Below are 17,893 nucleotides of genomic sequence, written 5' to 3' on the forward strand. Positions count from 1 at the left end.
TGATGACATACTTACTGGCTCTGAGAATGTTCTCCTTGCTGCTGCACCTGGACTGGACCTGCAGAGAGAGCATAAACTCAGTAATTTAGGGCTCATAACACAGATAGCCAGATACGTATGCATACTTAATGGGCAAGCTCCTGAGGTTTAGGAGCAAAGGCTTAATATATTGCAGATGTAATATTAGTAAAATTATGTTACATTTGTTCTATATTTTAAAAATATTTTTCTTACTGTAAAGAAAGAGCAGACTTCTAGAAAAAAGTTGGGGGTAAAATATTATAAATGGGACAGAGGCAAAACCAAAGGCAATTTTTTATGGATGTGTATTGAAATTAGTATATGGAAAGAAATGTTACCACATATACAGCTATGAATACAGACCCCTAATCCTAAGGCACTGTGATAGCTCTTGACTAGACTAATAATGAAATTCAAGTAATAAAGTTGTAATAAAATACTTTGTTTTGGTAATTTTTAGTTATATATGTTGATAAGGGCAAAACAAATCTTCATGTACAATATTTATGTGATTCCAATGACTTTTGTTTACTGATTAAAATAATGGGTTATAAATATAATATGGACTATGAAAGATGCCTTTGTTAGAAATCAATAAAATTGAATTCATTTATTCACTAGTTCTTAGGTGTTTATAGAGTTTATCAGTCAGAAACCCTAACGCTTTTATTCAAATAGTTCAGGTCAAAGTGAACATTATTTTAAATATTACAAAAGTGTTTAAGTCAAGAGCAGTTAGATGGCACTAACATTTGTTAATATCAAGAGGAAATTGTGCTTAAACTGCATCATACCTCTTCTTCCCACTCCACAGCAGCTTGCCCCAAATGGATATATATATATATATATATATATATATATATATATATATATAACAAATTAATTTCTATTGCTTAACACAATCTACTATTGTAATGAAACAACTTATGAAAGGAATGTTGCAACTTAAGGTGGGTTATGGTTGTCCTTCCCTGAAAAGAACAATTGTTAATGTTTAAAGAAACAACAATAAAAAAAAATCACAAACATACACACAAGAAACACACACACACACACACACACACACACACACACACCAAAATAAGGGAAAAAAAGGGAAAAATAATTCCAGATGTTAAAATTATTCTCTTTTGGCCCAGATTAATTAGTTTTAAATATACTAGAATGAAGAAGCTAATCTGGAAAATAATATTCTTATATTCTTTTACTCAGAAGTTTTATTAAAAAACAATTCTGGGCCAAATGGGAAAGGAAATTAATGACTACTTGAAACAAAAATACAGGAGGAATATAGGAGAGTGAGGAAAAGAAAAAGAAGAAAGAGAAGTTTGGGGAAGTAAGTCTAGACAATAGGAAAGAAAGTATAAGCTTATAGAAGGGGACATTATGTAAATGCAAAATGTTCTGCTATTTCTTATTGAAAATTCATACCAAGAGGGTAAGAATCACTAATGAACTTGCTGCAAAATAAACAAGCAAGTTTGCATACCATGGAATGAAGACAGGTGTAACTATACCACTACAGCCTTAAAGGAGAAAAGAAACAAACACTAAAAGACAAATTAATAGATAAGCTTAATAAAGAGATAAACTACATTTTAAAAAGCTGTTCAAGAAACACAAGAGAAAGCTAATAGAGTGAGAAAAATCTGGGAGAGAGAAGAAAAAAAAGGGGAAGATGTTGAAAGACAAAAACAGAGTTCAAAGAAGTCAAATGGAAGTCAAGAAATTCTTCAACAAGATGCAGAAACAGAAGGAGCCCAAACCCATAGCGCAAAGCAATGTTTGCGAATGGAAAGCAGCTCCTTTGATCAGTAATAGTTACTCTTAAGTCGTAGCCTCTATTCCTCCAGAGTTCATCTTTAAGCCCTTCCAATCTAGAGTGGAGCTAGTGTGTGGATAGAAACAAGAGATTTATAATGAACAAAGCAGTTCAGATGAGTAGTTCAAATTGTTCTCATCAAATGTTTCAACAGATTTTTATAACATCTAAATGGAAATGGTGGTGAAGAACTAGCTAGTTTTACCAAAAAAAGTCAAACCAAATCAAAACAGCAATTAAAAAACAAAACAAAACAAAAAACAACCCTCTCCTGCCTTAGGTGGCTTAAAAATTAAAAAATTTGTTCATAGCATGAATTTAATAATGAAACCCAAAGTCTTGCTTTGTGGAGCCTGAGTTTAGAACTATACATTTCATGGTTTTGGAAGAGAAATTTGGGTAGTAAAAAAACAATTCAGCTTCCTGAATTTGAATATTCATCTAGGTTCACAAATTGCCAACAGCAGTATAACCAATGTTTTCCCAATTACATTACATTGGCAATTTGACCCAGATTTGAGGGAAATTACTTTAAATCAATGATTTCATGAAATTCTTTACTTTAGTGATCTTGAGTATATATGAAAAAACTTAGGAAAATAATTTTAAGACATTTAAAATATTTATGCACAAGTGGATGCCCCTCTCTTTTGCATCATGAAACTGGTCATCTTAATAATATTTACCTAATTTTATAAAATCCCAATGTGAAGATTTTACCTAACTTACAGTGTAATGGGATTTACTTGAAAAAATAAAGTAAAGGAACAATTACTGTTCTTGTTTTCATGGTTATGGATTAGAAAGAAGGCAACACAGGTCTGTCCCAAATTTTACAGTTTACTATTTTTTGTTTTTAAAAATATTACGCTGGCTTTTTCGTCAGTGGGGAAAAAAACTAAGGGAAGTTTGAAAAACAAAATGAAACTGAGATTTTGTCCTAATAGCAAATTTGTTGGGGATTAAAAATGAAAGATATGGTATTGAATTATCTATTACTTTATTTTATTGGATTACGTTATTTTACAACAATTAACATCTAACTTTATGGTGTTAACAATTTCCCTTTCAGTTGGAATTAAGCTAAAATAATGTGTAGAAACAGCATTAGTATATTACAGTCAATGGAGGAAATGAAAAACACAAGAGACTTACTGAAAACATAGGTATTCATTTACTAATCAAGACTGCTTTCAGACATCAAATAATTCATTTAATTCATTTCAACATGTATTTACATGTGTAATATAATTTTTGCTGAAGATCACAGTGTCTAGTAAGAAATCTTAAGCCATGAAACAGAAAACAAATGGGGGAAATCATGTAATAAATGGTAAGGAAAAAAGTGAAAATGCTTTAAACAAAGCTGAGAAAATTTTAACAAACAACCACAATCTTTAGATACAGTTAGAGAAGTGACTTACCTTATGCTTAGGTCATAATAGAATAGCACAGTGTTTAAAGTCAGCTCTTCATTATGGGAGGTACAATTGAAAGCCATAGGTTATAATAACATGAATTGCTACACAGAAATGACTTTTTCAGCCCAACATGAAAAGCTAACTCTTATGGGAGAACATTTCTACTTATGTTTAATGCAGCATGAAGAACAACTGAGGGTGTAAACATCAAAACACATGAGTCTCACATCAATAAGAGAGATAGTCCAATCTCTCAGGAGCACAGAAGTTTTAATCTGTGACCATAATCTGTGACACATAAGGGAAGGCACATCACTCTAACATTGAAAGATGCATGCATAATGTATATCCATCCACTGATAACTCTCCCCACCCCCTCCCACTTGTACACACACAAGCCCATTAAGATACAGGGAAAAAATGTAGTGCCAAGCTGTTATGAAGAAAGCAGGACACACGGAAGCACAGCAATGGTTATGTAATTTGAGAGGTGTTCTTCCCTTAAACCATCCCATCACCATGCTTTTTTAAAGAAGCCAGGAAAAGACCCCTTCCAATGCTGCAGTAGCTACGAGCCCCCAGCTTGAAGCTAGTGTGTGGAATTTTGATCACCGTTCCCTGCGATGTCAGGGGCTCTCCAGTGGAAGCCAGATGTATAACACCAGTTAGTGGGGTACAATGTGTGACTAACAAACATCCTTTCCCTTCTGCCTTTTGCAGAAGTGAGGGAGGAAAGAAACAAATAAAATAAAGCCCATGTTAAGAATAAGTTCATAACAATATAAAGATGTATAAATATTAAAATGGAGATTACATTTGATTGCAGGTAAACACAACTCAGGTTTCATAAAAACTGCCTCTATTTTGCTGCTCACCAGACTAATTTGTATTCTTTCTCCTTGTAAATATTAGGAATAAATCTTCACAGTATGGTTCATATTGAAAAATTCTGAGCAGTTGGGTCAGATAGGGTCAAACAAGAACAAAGGAAGTCATCTTTGATGGACATGAAGAAAACTCCCTCTTTCTATTGCTAACATGCTTTTACTGGCCAGCAGTCATTTTTTAATATTTTTTTTCAGCAGTCATATTTTAAATTAGAAATTAAGCTTTTGTATATCTGCTTACATATTAATTTGAGAAATTCTATGGCAATGGTTTGGAAAGGCAATTTAATTTTAATCTTCCCACATTTTAAGAAACAAATAACAAAAAAGGCCACTTGTTTAGATAGAAATTGTTGCTAAGTTTCCTATGTATTCTTCTCTACTGCTAATAAAACTCATTTTAACATGAGTTGTTCCTGTCAAAAATAGGGTCATATCAGCGCATTAGAAAAAAATTTCATCTTTGCTTTCCTATTATTGATGATAGTAGTTAACTTCATCTATTTTATCTTTGGTTTACGTGTGGCAAGCAATTTAGTTATATTTTGAATATTTAAAGATTATTATATTATCATATTCTCGCTCTCATCCTATTCTTAGTAGGCCAGAATATCTTGACCTTCCCCTTAGCATGTCTTTATTATTTTAGACTCTAGGCCTTCCTCTAATCTCAGCTCCTCATGAGGAAAATAAAGATTGTTAAAGGGCTCAAAGGAGATAAGACATGTTATCAGGGATTTTAAGCTATAAAGGAAGAAACAAATGTCAGTTATGATCATGTTATGGTGAGTGGTGGCACTGACAGTTGTTAAATAACTAATTACACACTGTCTTGATTGTAACTTCCACATCAACTCAAAATGGAGGCAAATTCTTTTTTTTGACCCAAAGAAAAAAATAAAATTCAAGTACAGTTAAATGGTTTTCAAGAGAGACTGACCAAAACTTTTTGGAAATGTTATAGCCATATGGTCATATGTACTGATAGGAATACAGGTCACATAATCTAAGGCATGCAGGAAAGTCTGAACTAGCTCCTCTAGAATATTCCTTGTACTCTTGAGCTCTTAGACCTTAGACAAGTTGTTTCATCTGTCTGGAATATACCCTTTATTTTCTGACGCCATACTACTTGTCCTTTAAGATTGAGCTTAAACTGTACCAGCTGCAAAAACTATTACCAAAGTTCTTCAATCAGAAATTAATTTCTTCTTTCTCTAAACTTTTAATATTTTTATTGAAATACAATTTATCTGCCATAAAATTCACCTACCTTAAGTATATAGTTTGATGATTTTTAAAAAAATCACATGGCTGCAAAACCATCACCACAATCTAGTTTTAGGTTTATCTAAATTCTTAAAGCCTCTTATCTGAACTTCTATTATTAGAGTTATCATAGTTACTTATATTCCAATTATTGATGTAGGTCCTGAAATATACTATAGGTTCTTGGAGGGAAAAGATCTGACCTTAATGGTTTTTATATTTCCTATCATGTTAAATATAATTCTTTACATAAATATTTGCTAATTTTGAATGTGTATTTTGTAGTAAACATAGTTTTTTCATCTTAGATTAAAATTTATTTTTTATAGTATAAATATGATCATAGTCATTCCTCTACTGTTGTAAAATGATTTTTATTTTTTTGGGAAAAAAGAGTTTTACTTTTTTTAGCCTACCCAGAAACGGAAGAAAAGGTTTGATTTAAACAACATTAAGCCAACACTCTACAATCTTTACAATCTTAGACTTTTAAATTTTACTTTATCTTCTCCATTCTTATATCAAAAATTGGAGAATTGGTTTAGAAAAGCTCTTTTCCATAGTTCCATTCATTCATCACCTTATCTGGTAAACTAGGGAGCAAGTATTTGGCTCATCTGAGCCTAATGACATTTCATTTGTGTTTAATCAGATTTATATTATCATAAGACATATTCAGCTGAGGAACTCAGAATTTTGGTTTATTTATGACATGAAAGGCAGCATGATAAAAACAACGTCCTTTGGAGTCCAGCAGTATAGTTTCTGATACTGGTTTTTCCTCTTCTTAGCTGTGTGACCTTAGACATGACATTTAACATCTTGGAGTTTTAATTTCCTTAATAAAATGGGGAAATTACGCAGGATATTGTATGTAAAAGTGAAAACTATTATAAATGAAACAGAGCAATACAAATTTAAATCATTATTATTATCCTTCCATTTTTAGTTACCTACACTTACTTAGGTAGAATCAGAGATACAATGAGAATATAGAATTTGCTTCAGATCATGCCATGAATCAGTGACAGTGACAGTGAGAGACTATGACTACCAATTTCTAGACTAAAACATCAGGAAAAGGCTGAGTTAAGGTCTAAAGTTACCTCTGCAAGGATTAATCTAATGCTGTTTGTATGATTTTATTCAAGCTATCTCAATTCCTTGGGACTTGATTCCCTCATCTGTAAAATGAGAATATTTACAGGGGTTTTTACTGAGGATGATGGAGTCCTTGAGAGAACTTGTGGATAAAAGTCAGGGATCCATTCACTGGGATGGAGAAAAAAAATTAAAATTTTTATATTCATCAACCTAATTAAATTTTGTTAATTTCTTTCATTATGAGCTTAGGTGATGAACTACACTAAAATAATCGATTCTATTGCCTCAAATTATTATGGATATCTTAAAATACTCTTCATATTCACCAAGATTTTAAATTATTGTAGTCTATTGATTTGCTGCTAGTTTTAGTTAATGCATTTTTAAAGAGCCATTATTATCACACAATTTTTTATAGTTATTTTGATAATGATTTTAATTTAATTAGTTTTCTTTATAATCCCACATATTTTTTATTTTATATATTTAAAAACAATTTCCTAAAAAAAAAAGTCTTTATGTAGGCTATGCTAGATTCCCAAATGGCTTCATAGGGGAAAAAGGTTAAACAACTCTGAAATAGACAATTTCCAATCTTTCTTTTATCTCCAGGATTTTGTTGCTCTAAGAAATCTTTCCTACCTCCATCTGCTGCCCTTTATCGAGTCACATACAAAAGAAGTTCTTCTTTTTTTGATAGTTATATAAAATTGGCCATGAAATTAATGAATTGCCCATGTAATAGACCATTTAAGAAACAAAAAAGAAATATGATTATCAAAAAGTTATTAGAGCTCAGGCTTTTAAAAAAATTCTGCTTCACTTGCTCTTTTCCCATCAGTCTAGATACTTAATTAAATGGAATAATCATTAAAAGTAATCACATTTAAAACTCTCTAACGAAAGGTGAACTTCCAAACATACACACACATATCCATAACTAATTCTTCTTTGAACTTAGTCATGTGTTGATCACAGATAACAGCAAAAATGCTATTATCTATGTATAACATAAGCCTTTTCAGGCACACAGACAATATCTGTAAGCAGTACAGTTTTACAATCTTTTCCAGAGGACTATTCTTGAATGTTTCCCCACTAACCCATGAATTATTATTGTCTTAAATTCCACTGAGCTTTCTTAACTCCCAGGCAAATGTGAAGAATTCTTCTCTTTCAGTACTGACTTCTAAAGAAGCTGGAACTATGTAGGACATAACTAAGAACAGAACTGGTTATCACCATGACCCAAAGGGATACAAATTTGAATATCAATGGTGAATATTCTTAATGTATTATCCATAAAGCTTGAATTTTAAGTTGAGTCATTCTCAATGATTTCTAGATTTGTAAATCCCAGTGGGTCTCCCTTTGGTCCCAACAATATTTTTGAGTTGGTGTTTGTTCTGAGAATTCTGATGTTGATCATGATAAATACGAGGAATATATATTACATCATCATATATATAACTAAGCTGAATAAAATAGTTTTTGACTGGTAGATATTTCAGATTATTCTTGGCATCATTTCCCAATCTTTAGATGAACATTTAATTACTTTACAGAGTAATTTATCTTCATTTTTGAGATGAGAAAGCAGGAGTTGTTATGGGCTTTAGATCACACAGTAAAGTAGTAATGAAACAGCCCTCCCGACTTCCAAATTCATTTCTCGGTACACCAGTAAATGCCCCTATCTTTCTAACCTACCAGTGGCAATCACTGCATTCCTAATCTGTCCTTGATTTTTCATTGCCTTTTTGGTCTCGACTATTTTTCTTAGCAATAGGAACCACTCAGAATAGGCATGTGGAGATAAAAGTAATGGAAAACTGGTAAGAAAGGCAGTTTGGGGAGTAGCACTTCAGAACCAGACTGCTAACACTGGGTAAGTTATAATGTCTTTTAGTTCTTTGTTGTCTCATGAATAAAATGAGAATGACAGAAATACCTATCTCATAGAGTTGTTATGAAGAAAGTGAGATAATATGTGTGAAGTGTTTGATTTAGAAGAGTATCTGGCCCAGTGTGAATGGTATATGAGCATTAGCTATTACTATGTTTGTTGTTGTTATTCCTTTTTTTGTTGTTGTTGTTGTTGTTGTTATTCTTGTTTGGATGACACATTGGATCTGTAATACAGAATGTTGACTAATTTCTCCTGTAATTTTGACAGCTCTCATAAGTAAGATCAAGTAAGATTAGGTTAAGTATTTGAATAGAAAGTTAAAAAAAATCCTGTAAGTTTTATGAACTAGAGCCTAAAAGATGGATATAGTCAATAAGATAATTTCCTGGCACTTCTGGAACAAAGTCACACTGGCTTTCATTAAACATAGAGTTTTAAGAAACTGAGTTTTTAACTAGATTTAATATTCCCCTTGGTTTTCATTTAAGGGTAGCAGAATATGCTGTAGGCAAGGAAAACTCTTCCCTTCTTCTCTTCTAGGTTCTTTGGCTGGTCTGATAATTAAATTGGCATAAGACAGATTAACAGGAGAAAAACAAATTTAATTTTGTATGTACAGAAGCCCCAGAGATATGAGGCTCAAAGAAGTGACCAAAGCATTCAGCTTTTATATCTTTTAGACCAAGAAAAAATAAATCTGTGAAGAATTGACAAGACAAAGGAGTTTCGGCTAAAGGGAGTAAATTAGTGGAGAAATAAGGTTTGTTTATGTAGTCTTCTTGGAGCTAAACTTCCTATCTCTTCTCCCCTTCTGGTTATAGGGAGGGTACCTTTCACATGGGAGATTTATTTCCTGCTTTCTGGGGAGTGTCCTTCTTGAACTGATTCTTAAGTAACTTTAACTGAAAATAATCAATATACCATATTTTGGGGGTGGCACATAAGAGGAGTAGAAGATGCTATCCCAAAATATGTCTTTTTGGCATAAAGATTATTTGAGTTGATTATTTTGAGAAACAGCAGACACAGAAGTTCTGAAAACAGAGTGGAAGTTAACCTTTGATAAAGGAAATTTATACAAGAAATCACCATTTATAAGGGTGTCTCCCTCTCTGTACCTAAAAAAGAATGATCTAAATCGAAAGAGAATGTTATCAATGGAAAAGGCATGGATTTAAAACTGTATCACAAACCCTACTCTTGTTTACTGTGCTTTTTCTGGTAACCTCCCCATGACTGGCATCTCTGTCTCTGCTTTATTTTGTCTTTAGCTAAAGGTGGTATTTGAGCTGGTGGTTCAGGCTATCTTAGGAATTTATTCCCAAATACACATGAGATATACACGTTAATAAACATGTTTGTTTTTCTCTTGTTCATCTGTCTTTTGTTACAGAAGGTCTCAGCCAAGAACTCAGAAACGTAGATGGAAAATTATTTTCTCTTCCTACACATTTTTTCCCCTACATATTCTTAAATGCCATGTCATATCACTTATTTATCCATTAAAAACAACAACAACAAACTACTGCTTCTACTGAGCATAATATACCATATAAGTGTGTGGCTACCTAGTTTTCCTTTCTAAATCAAAGCATGCTATATTGCAGTTTTTATTTCTCTAAATGGTTCATAAGGCACATGGAAGATTTACAAAGGCAAAGATATTTCTATACCGTATTAGTAAAGTAGTAATAATTTAGAAAATGTTTAGGAAAATTCTTTGAGGACTGGAAATAAGAGCTAAATTTTCTAAAGCCTTATATTGCAACATTGTGTAGTATATATTATGTAAACCAAACCTCTTTGATCTAATCAAGGAAACAGTCTACAGATATAGTTTGATATTATTAGCCTCTTGTTTATGTATAGGTCATTTCCATTTTCTCTGAATTCTCAAGTTTTGCATGTCTGGGCTAAATCAAATGGAAAATAGCAAATCCACTGCCATTGAAATTGAACTTTTAGCTTATAAAAAAGGGATAACTGTGTTAAAAGTTTATTTTTTAAAAGGTAAATTCATGACTCATATAAAATGAATATATGTCAAAGATTTTATCTAAGTGTTAATAAGAGGATCAGAAAAAATGTTCTAGTTCTTTTAAAAAAGAATAAATAAACCCATATACATGGGCCATCAGGAATGTTGAAATGAACTTTCAGATTAATTAAACAAAAATCAGTTATATCTCCAAAAAGACACAATGTGCATTTCTATGGATTAGGATTATTTGCATTACTATTCATGAACTACAATTTAGTGTTATGTAATAATAGCTCAGACAATGAAAGAGGAGATGATCCAGACAGGTGGCCTAGAGAAGATAGCCAAAAATAATTTTTGTCTATTTCAAAGTCTTTCACAATTTTACCTGAGAACTTTGTGTCCTGGGAAACCTATTTATAGAATTTGTCTGTTAACTGACTTCTGGTTTATTTTTGAGAGTTTGTCCCCTATTGCATACCTTCGGTTTCTAAGATTGTATGAAATACCGACTGTAGTCACTTTTAAATGGACTGAAGTCGGTGTTTTGGCTATGATATTAAAATAGTAGTTTATCATAAAAAACAGAATATATTTATATAAAATATACATTACATCTTTAAAAAATTTGACAAAATATAATTTCCAAGGTTTAATACACAAAAATTTTTGTAGTTTTTTACCCAAATCCAGTGAAAGCTCAGTTTGAATATAAACTTTATTTTGTCAAGATACAGTCATGAAAAATTCCTAAGGGAATGAGAACAACCTATTAAAATCAAAGAAATGTAATATAATCTGAAAATTATATAATATAAATATACTGACCTTAAGCATTATATTTTTTGAATAAAGTTTCCTTTTTGATTTTTTTTTAAATAGAAAAAGCTAAATAATCATGTGTAAGAAAAAGCCTGAAGAAGGGATATTCTTTTTTAGAACATTGTTAAATTTAGGTTTATCGGTAGTTTGAGTTGTTTTAGCCCACTTTAATTACCTTGCAAAAATCTGCATTTGCTCTCTATACATTACTAGTTTTATTCTCTCATACTAGTGCAATCTCACATTTATATAACTCAATTCTCAGGATGAAGAGCATAGGGAAGAATATTTTAAATGTGTGCAAATTTTTATTTCAACATAAGCCTGATAGCTATAGGTCCAAGAACTTGTGCTAATTTTATATGATAAAGTTAGAGACTTGTACATACAATAAATCCTTCTTTAAGCAGACAAAAAGCAGCTACATGATCTATGCTAAATTACTTTAACTTTTTAAGCATTAGTTTCCACACATACAAGAATCAGGATAATGATAACACTCATTTACTGAAAAAATACTTCTTGAGCATCTACCCAATGCCAGGCTTGGATCTAGGTGCAGGTTAAAACCTAAAAAAGATTGACAGGGACCTTGCTACCATGGAACTTACATTCTAATAGGAGTAGACAGATAATAAGCACTTAAACTAAGACAGAGATAAGATAGTTTCAGCTAGTAATAAATGCTTATAAAGAAAATAAAATATAGTAATGAGATAAAAAGTGATTAGTATTTTAGATTGAGTGGACAAGGAAGACTTTTCTGAACAGGTATCATTTGAGTTAAGATCTGAGATACCCAAAGGAAGACCAATGAGAACTTTCCAGACTGAGGGAATAGCTAGTAGTATACAAAGCTCATGCTTTGTTGAGTTTCCACTTCATTTATTTCGAAAATTATTTTAAACTAATGGAGGTAGAACATTTGGTTTATATCTGACATTCAATAAAGGATAAATGTTACCTCTGATGATAATAATAGAGATAAGAATGATAATGGCTATGATGATTATGATTATGATACCAACTATCAAAAGTCAAGTACTGCAACTACTCTCCTCAATCCTTCTTAGTCTGGAAACTGTTTGCAACCTCTTTCAGATCAAAGAAGAGTGTTGTAATTTTTCAGAAGGGCCAACGATTGGTAATAAAAAGAGACATTGTAGGTGTTTAGGCTTAGGTTTCCAGCTAAGTAGGACTTAAAAACATGTGTTTTGAAAATAATTTGATATTTCATAAAAATCAATGAAGGTATCTCTGATAAAAGAGAATACTTTTCTGTTTATTGAAGGTTTACAGTAAATTTCTGCATAAACACTTTTGTGATATCATATTGTTATTTATTTGTGACAGCTCCTATACTTGTTAGTTTTCTCCAGACAGTGGATTTATACTTAATTAGAAGTGTTGAGGCATTTTCAAAGTTTATTAAAAAAAATGTATCACTAGGGAAACTAGTGAAAACTGAGTTATAAAGGATATCTATGTTGTTAGTCATCAATATCAATACCCATGTCCAAACCACATTAAGCTTCATTTGGAACAGAATAACATTATTAATGATGTCAACAGTGTTTTGGTTCACTGTTAGCGCTTTTGTTCCTTTTGATATCCTATATATTTCTAGTATAGATCTATGGTATTATGGCTTGGCTGGGGTCAATAAGAGCAGTTTTTGAGATATATTGCCTACTTCTGGCCAGTTTATTTTATTACTGTCTCAGTGCAGCATGTAGGAAAATGATCATATACAAATGTATACATACATTTGTGTGTATATATATAAATATGATTTGTATATATGGACATATACATACAACACACACATATACATACCTATATACATAAACACATACTTAGTATATAAACAGCATATTGAACGAGTTCAACAAATATCCTCAAAATGTGCCACTTAGGCATGTGAGCTATTTTGAGCTGAAGGCAATCGGGACCCAGTGGGCTCAAGAGAAACTCCTGCCCCTCCCTTAAATACCTAGAAGAATTTAAATTGGGGGTCTTTCAGGAAGCCTGGGTGGCTCAGGTCATAATCTCAGGGTCCTAGAATCAAGCCTGCATCTGAATCTGCTCAGCTAGGAGTCTGTTTCTCCCTCTCACTCTCCCTCTGTGCTCTCTCTCTCTTTCTCAAATAAATAAATAAATAAAATCTTTGAAAGTAAAGAGAAAAAAAAATAAATTGGGGGCCTTTCCCAGAATGAGAGTTTTTACCATACAAATATTTAAGTGACCTATCTACACAATAGGGCAAACACCTAAATACCAAACACCTGCTCTTCTTATTGCCCTGTGAATTGTCCTTCCTTTTTGAAGCTCAAGCTCCAATCTCATTCCTTAGCTCAGAATGGCAAAATACCTCATTTTACCTTTCTGTCTTTGAACCTCTCATATATATGTGAGATTCTCTTATATACAAAATTAAGTTTTCTTCTGTTAATCTGTCTCATGTCAATTTAATTCTTAGACCAGTCAAAAGAACTTTTGAGGGTAGAGGAAAAATTTTCCTTCCTAACAATATATATGCATATAGTATTGCATGTGTGTATTTTTCTCCTCTAGCACATACCAAAACTCACTGATATCATGCTAATAAACCAGTGTTATTTTAAAAACAAATATAAGCAGGAACAGATCAGGTTGTCACAGGAGCAAAAGGGATCCTGAGAAATATAGTAGCATTCAAATGCAGGGTTAGTATATGCCTTATATGTGCAAAGAATATATTTCTAATTTTCTACCATATAATGTATTGTTCTTATATAATAAATATTCTATGCAAAGGGAACTTGAGCTTTGTAATAATTCCTTAATTATTAAAAAACATGTTAAAAGATCTAAAGAAATTACAATAAAACATGAACATTTGTTAAATCTCAGTGGGTCAGTGCATGGGTGTTTGTTATTTATTCTTTACTGTATTATTTCATTAAAAAATAAGAACTGTAAAAGAAAAAAGGGAACTGATTCACCAAAGGACATTTACATGAAGCTGCCAATACCTATAAACCTTTTAGATTTCTCAAATTTGGAATTTGGAACCATCTGGATATTCTTTTATCCTCTTGTCTAAAAACAAATACAATGCCAACGTTTACAAGTTACATTTTCATTGTTTTTTTTTTTTCTCCTTCACTAAGTATATATTAACTGAGAATGTTGTTAAATTGTAACCACTGCCTTTGACAGTTTCATCATTAGACAATTTACTCCCTCTACCCTTCTCAGGGTTGCTTCAGGTAGCTTTGCTGTTCCCTGCATTGCTCAATTGTTAAATGAGGAATACAATGAAGTCAAATTCCGCAGATACTAATTCCCCAGAGTTTTCCAACTCTTAAATTTCTTATACACTAGTTATTCTCAAAAATTTTCCAGACAGGGAATCTTTTGTTGATAATTATTCTTTCTATATATGCTTTTTTATTCTTTATTCTATATCTTCTAAGGAAACGCCTACATTCTCTTCTCTTTTTTTCAATTCACTTTCCTTATTATTTCTGTTAAGTTTTAACAATTAACATGGGGTAGTTTCTCTTTGCTTATCTATATTCTTCACTAAATGTGAAAAACAAGACAAAAGTTATTGAAAATGAAAAAAATAAAAGCTGCTGTTGAAAATGATAGACATTTTATTTTAGAAAAAACTTTCAGTGTAACATAGACTGATCATTATATTTTTTGTTAAAATCAGTCTCATTCAATTTTTGATGGATTTATTTTGAAGCAGCAGTACATCCTTCCTCAGTCCTTCCCCTGCATACATATCTGAAATAAGATATTTAGGATTAGTTTACAGTCTATAATGATAGAATAGCTGAGAAGTTAACTGCTTTTACAAATCTGTAACCCTGAACTCATTAATATTCTGTTTTAACTCAATTAAGGTGAAATAGGCACATATATTCTTTTTATAAATAGTCTTTTCACAGGGTCACCATATGACTTACAAATTTTATAGGTAGAAATATACCTAATTCACTTATGCTAGTTTCATCTAGATTATCTCTCCCATATTCCTGTGAGTTAGCTGGCTTAGAATTTACGCACAGTATATGGTTGGGTCACCATAGTCAAACACTAAAGCAGCTGTGCTCATCTCATTTTGTTCCTTTACAGCAAACTGAGATACACATATTCATTTAAACAGCTATTATTAAGGTTAATACTCTTTCCTCAGTGGCTGAGATGGGTTGGGTTATTTATTCACTGAAAAGTGAAAGGAAAACAAGAAACAACTAAAGATAAAAAGACAGGTAGTTTCTGTTAAAACACACATGCACACACTCACATACACACACATAAGAAAGGGCAAAGAAGCACAGAAAAAAGTTAAGTGTAGAGAAATGCAGTAAGAAAATGGGTGAATGTAAATGAGGTAATGAATAACAGAATGGGGATTCTTATAGATTATTCTCTTCACACTTATTATTTTAATTTTCAAAACACATTGCAGACCTTAAAAACACCAACATTATTCCTGATATGAAATTATCTTTTAAAGTCAATAGGTCATAGTCAAAATGCATAGCTTATATAATTGTAAAAGATGTCCATGTATGTAAAGAGAAAAGACAGAATCACACATCATAATCTTAACAGCAGCAGCAAAATTTCCCTTTGTGGATGGGTTGTTTAAAAGGAAGCCAAAGTGATTTCAAACATAAAGCAATGACAGTATGACTACATCTATCAGAATAAATGACTTAGTAAAGCAAAGTCCAAGTAGATAATTCTAGCTGGAGGATGTTTCAGACCAAAGCCTTTGAAGTAGAGTTATGTCTGAAAGTCAGTAATTAACTGTAAGTTAACTGTTAATTAATTGCAAGTGAAAGAGTAATGATATAGATGGACTGAAAGAGTGGTACTTACATGCCCAAGAACATTTTAGAAATGCTACTATCACTGACATATAATAGGCATACATACATATAATGGCTACAGAGACCCTTTCCATATGGTGGCAGCTGAGGTTGAATGAATGACCCAAGACTATTTTGACTTGTCCTTTAACTCTTTAACTGTGTTACATGGCTGTAAAATAGATGATTCGGGAGATTACAGATAAAATTGTTATGTATAAAGGGAAATGAGTTAAAGGAGGTCATTTAGATGCTTCTGAGCTTCTGCTCATGTAACACTTTTTGTTTAAACTTCATTAACTTACATATCAAAGGTTGGAATAATTGACAGATAACTGGTTCAATTATTACTAACAATTTTCATTGGGAACATCCTGCTATAAATTAAGCAAAATTTAATATAACTTATGCCCACAAAAATTATTTAGGAATATATAGATTAAATGTCCAATTTCAGGACAATTTGCTTGTTTCCAACCTTTTAAGCATAAAACTGTAATGTGAAAGTAAAAAAAAAAAAATCCCATTTGGAAAAACAGTATCTAATTTATTTTCTAGTAAGTAAAATATGTATATATGAAACAAGATAATGCTTAATGGAACTAATGAAGGGTGCTGATCACTTGTTCATTAAACCAATGCTCCCATTTAAAATATTGAAGGCGATTATAATGTCTGTTTAAAAAAGTTTGGAATTGTCATAGATATGAAGAAGTTAAATCACATTTGATATACTTAAGGCTGGATGATCAGGCTGTGAAATCTGATGGTAAGATAATTAAAATCAGTCTTATTTGGACCCAACTACTTCAGACTCAGCCAAATATTTGAGATTGAAGATTGACTCAATAATTCCTTATAACAACCTCTTGCAGGTTCCAATAGCATCTTTTCCCCCCCATTTTCCTACTCTTCCATTCATGTGTATTCTTTAAAGGGATGGTTATCTCCACAACTGAGAAGTATCTGTGACTAATTTAGCAGCATCTGACTGCTGAAGACCATTTTCTGCCTCAGTTCCCACTTTTATTCCTGAGGAACTCCCTTCTCTGTCAAGTGCTGCACAGAAGTTCATCATTAATTGCTGCAGCTTCAGTACTGAATTCAAAGGGCTAGACTGCTATAAGAACTTTTCTTTTAGTGCAGATACACACAGCAGCCTTCTCGAAGAGCCATGCATTAGTTCATGCCATGCTTAACAAGAACTCTTAGGCATGATAGCCCAAACAAATTAGATTTAATTGCTGTGTGTTGGCCTAATAGCAAGTTGGCACAGAGGGGGTGGGGGTGGGGAGCAAGAGCAAGTTGATTTTTATGATTCTAGGCAATACTGAGTGCAAAACGGCATTGATAAAATTTCAAAAATAGACCCTTCTTTTCTGATCCTAAGAAAGACTTAGAAAAGGAAAATTGCTAATACAATTGAAAACTATAGCTATAAAAGTCCATATGAATCTAAATTCCTTTCAGGGTTTCATGGAGCATGAATCCAAAAACATCTCTAAAGTCTTTCTGAATTCACTCTTGTTCTAACAAGTTGCTGCTTATGCACCAAACTATTTAACATGGGAAGGTCAGAATATATTAACTATTCTTTAAATACTGAAGCAGAAAAGGGAATGAAAAACCAGGGCTTGTTTTCTTTCTCCATGCCTCCCTTCCTTCTTCCCCCCTCCTTCCTCTCATTTTAATTTTTTTTCCCTTAAAATGCAAAACATCTGAATACCAACATATTTACTTTTTCTGCCCTCTCAATTCCAAACGATATATGCAGTATTAGTTTTCC

At 32.1% G+C, this 17,893-nt stretch overlaps 1 protein-coding gene across 13 annotated transcripts in view; it reads right to left on the bottom strand.

Moving 5' to 3' along the window:
* Nucleotides 1-17,893, bottom strand: part of GPHN (gephyrin) — a 627,564-nt gene that overhangs the window by 147,227 nt on the left and 462,444 nt on the right. For 11 of the 13 annotated variants that reach the window (XM_041759177.1, XM_041759184.1, XM_041759182.1 and 8 more), the window contains one exon: nt 16-58. In XM_041759177.1, coding sequence (XP_041615111.1) covers nt 16-58 — 43 coding nt within the window. Of the gene's footprint in view, nt 1-15; nt 59-1,846; nt 1,910-17,893 lie in introns of all 13 variants that reach the window. The other 2 variants (XM_041759186.1, XM_041759185.1) reach the window with 1 other exon arrangement.

The sequence above is a fragment of the Vulpes lagopus genome, chromosome 6, assembly GCF_018345385.1.
Source record: "Vulpes lagopus strain Blue_001 chromosome 6, ASM1834538v1, whole genome shotgun sequence".
Taxonomy (NCBI): Eukaryota; Metazoa; Chordata; class Mammalia; order Carnivora; family Canidae; genus Vulpes; species Vulpes lagopus.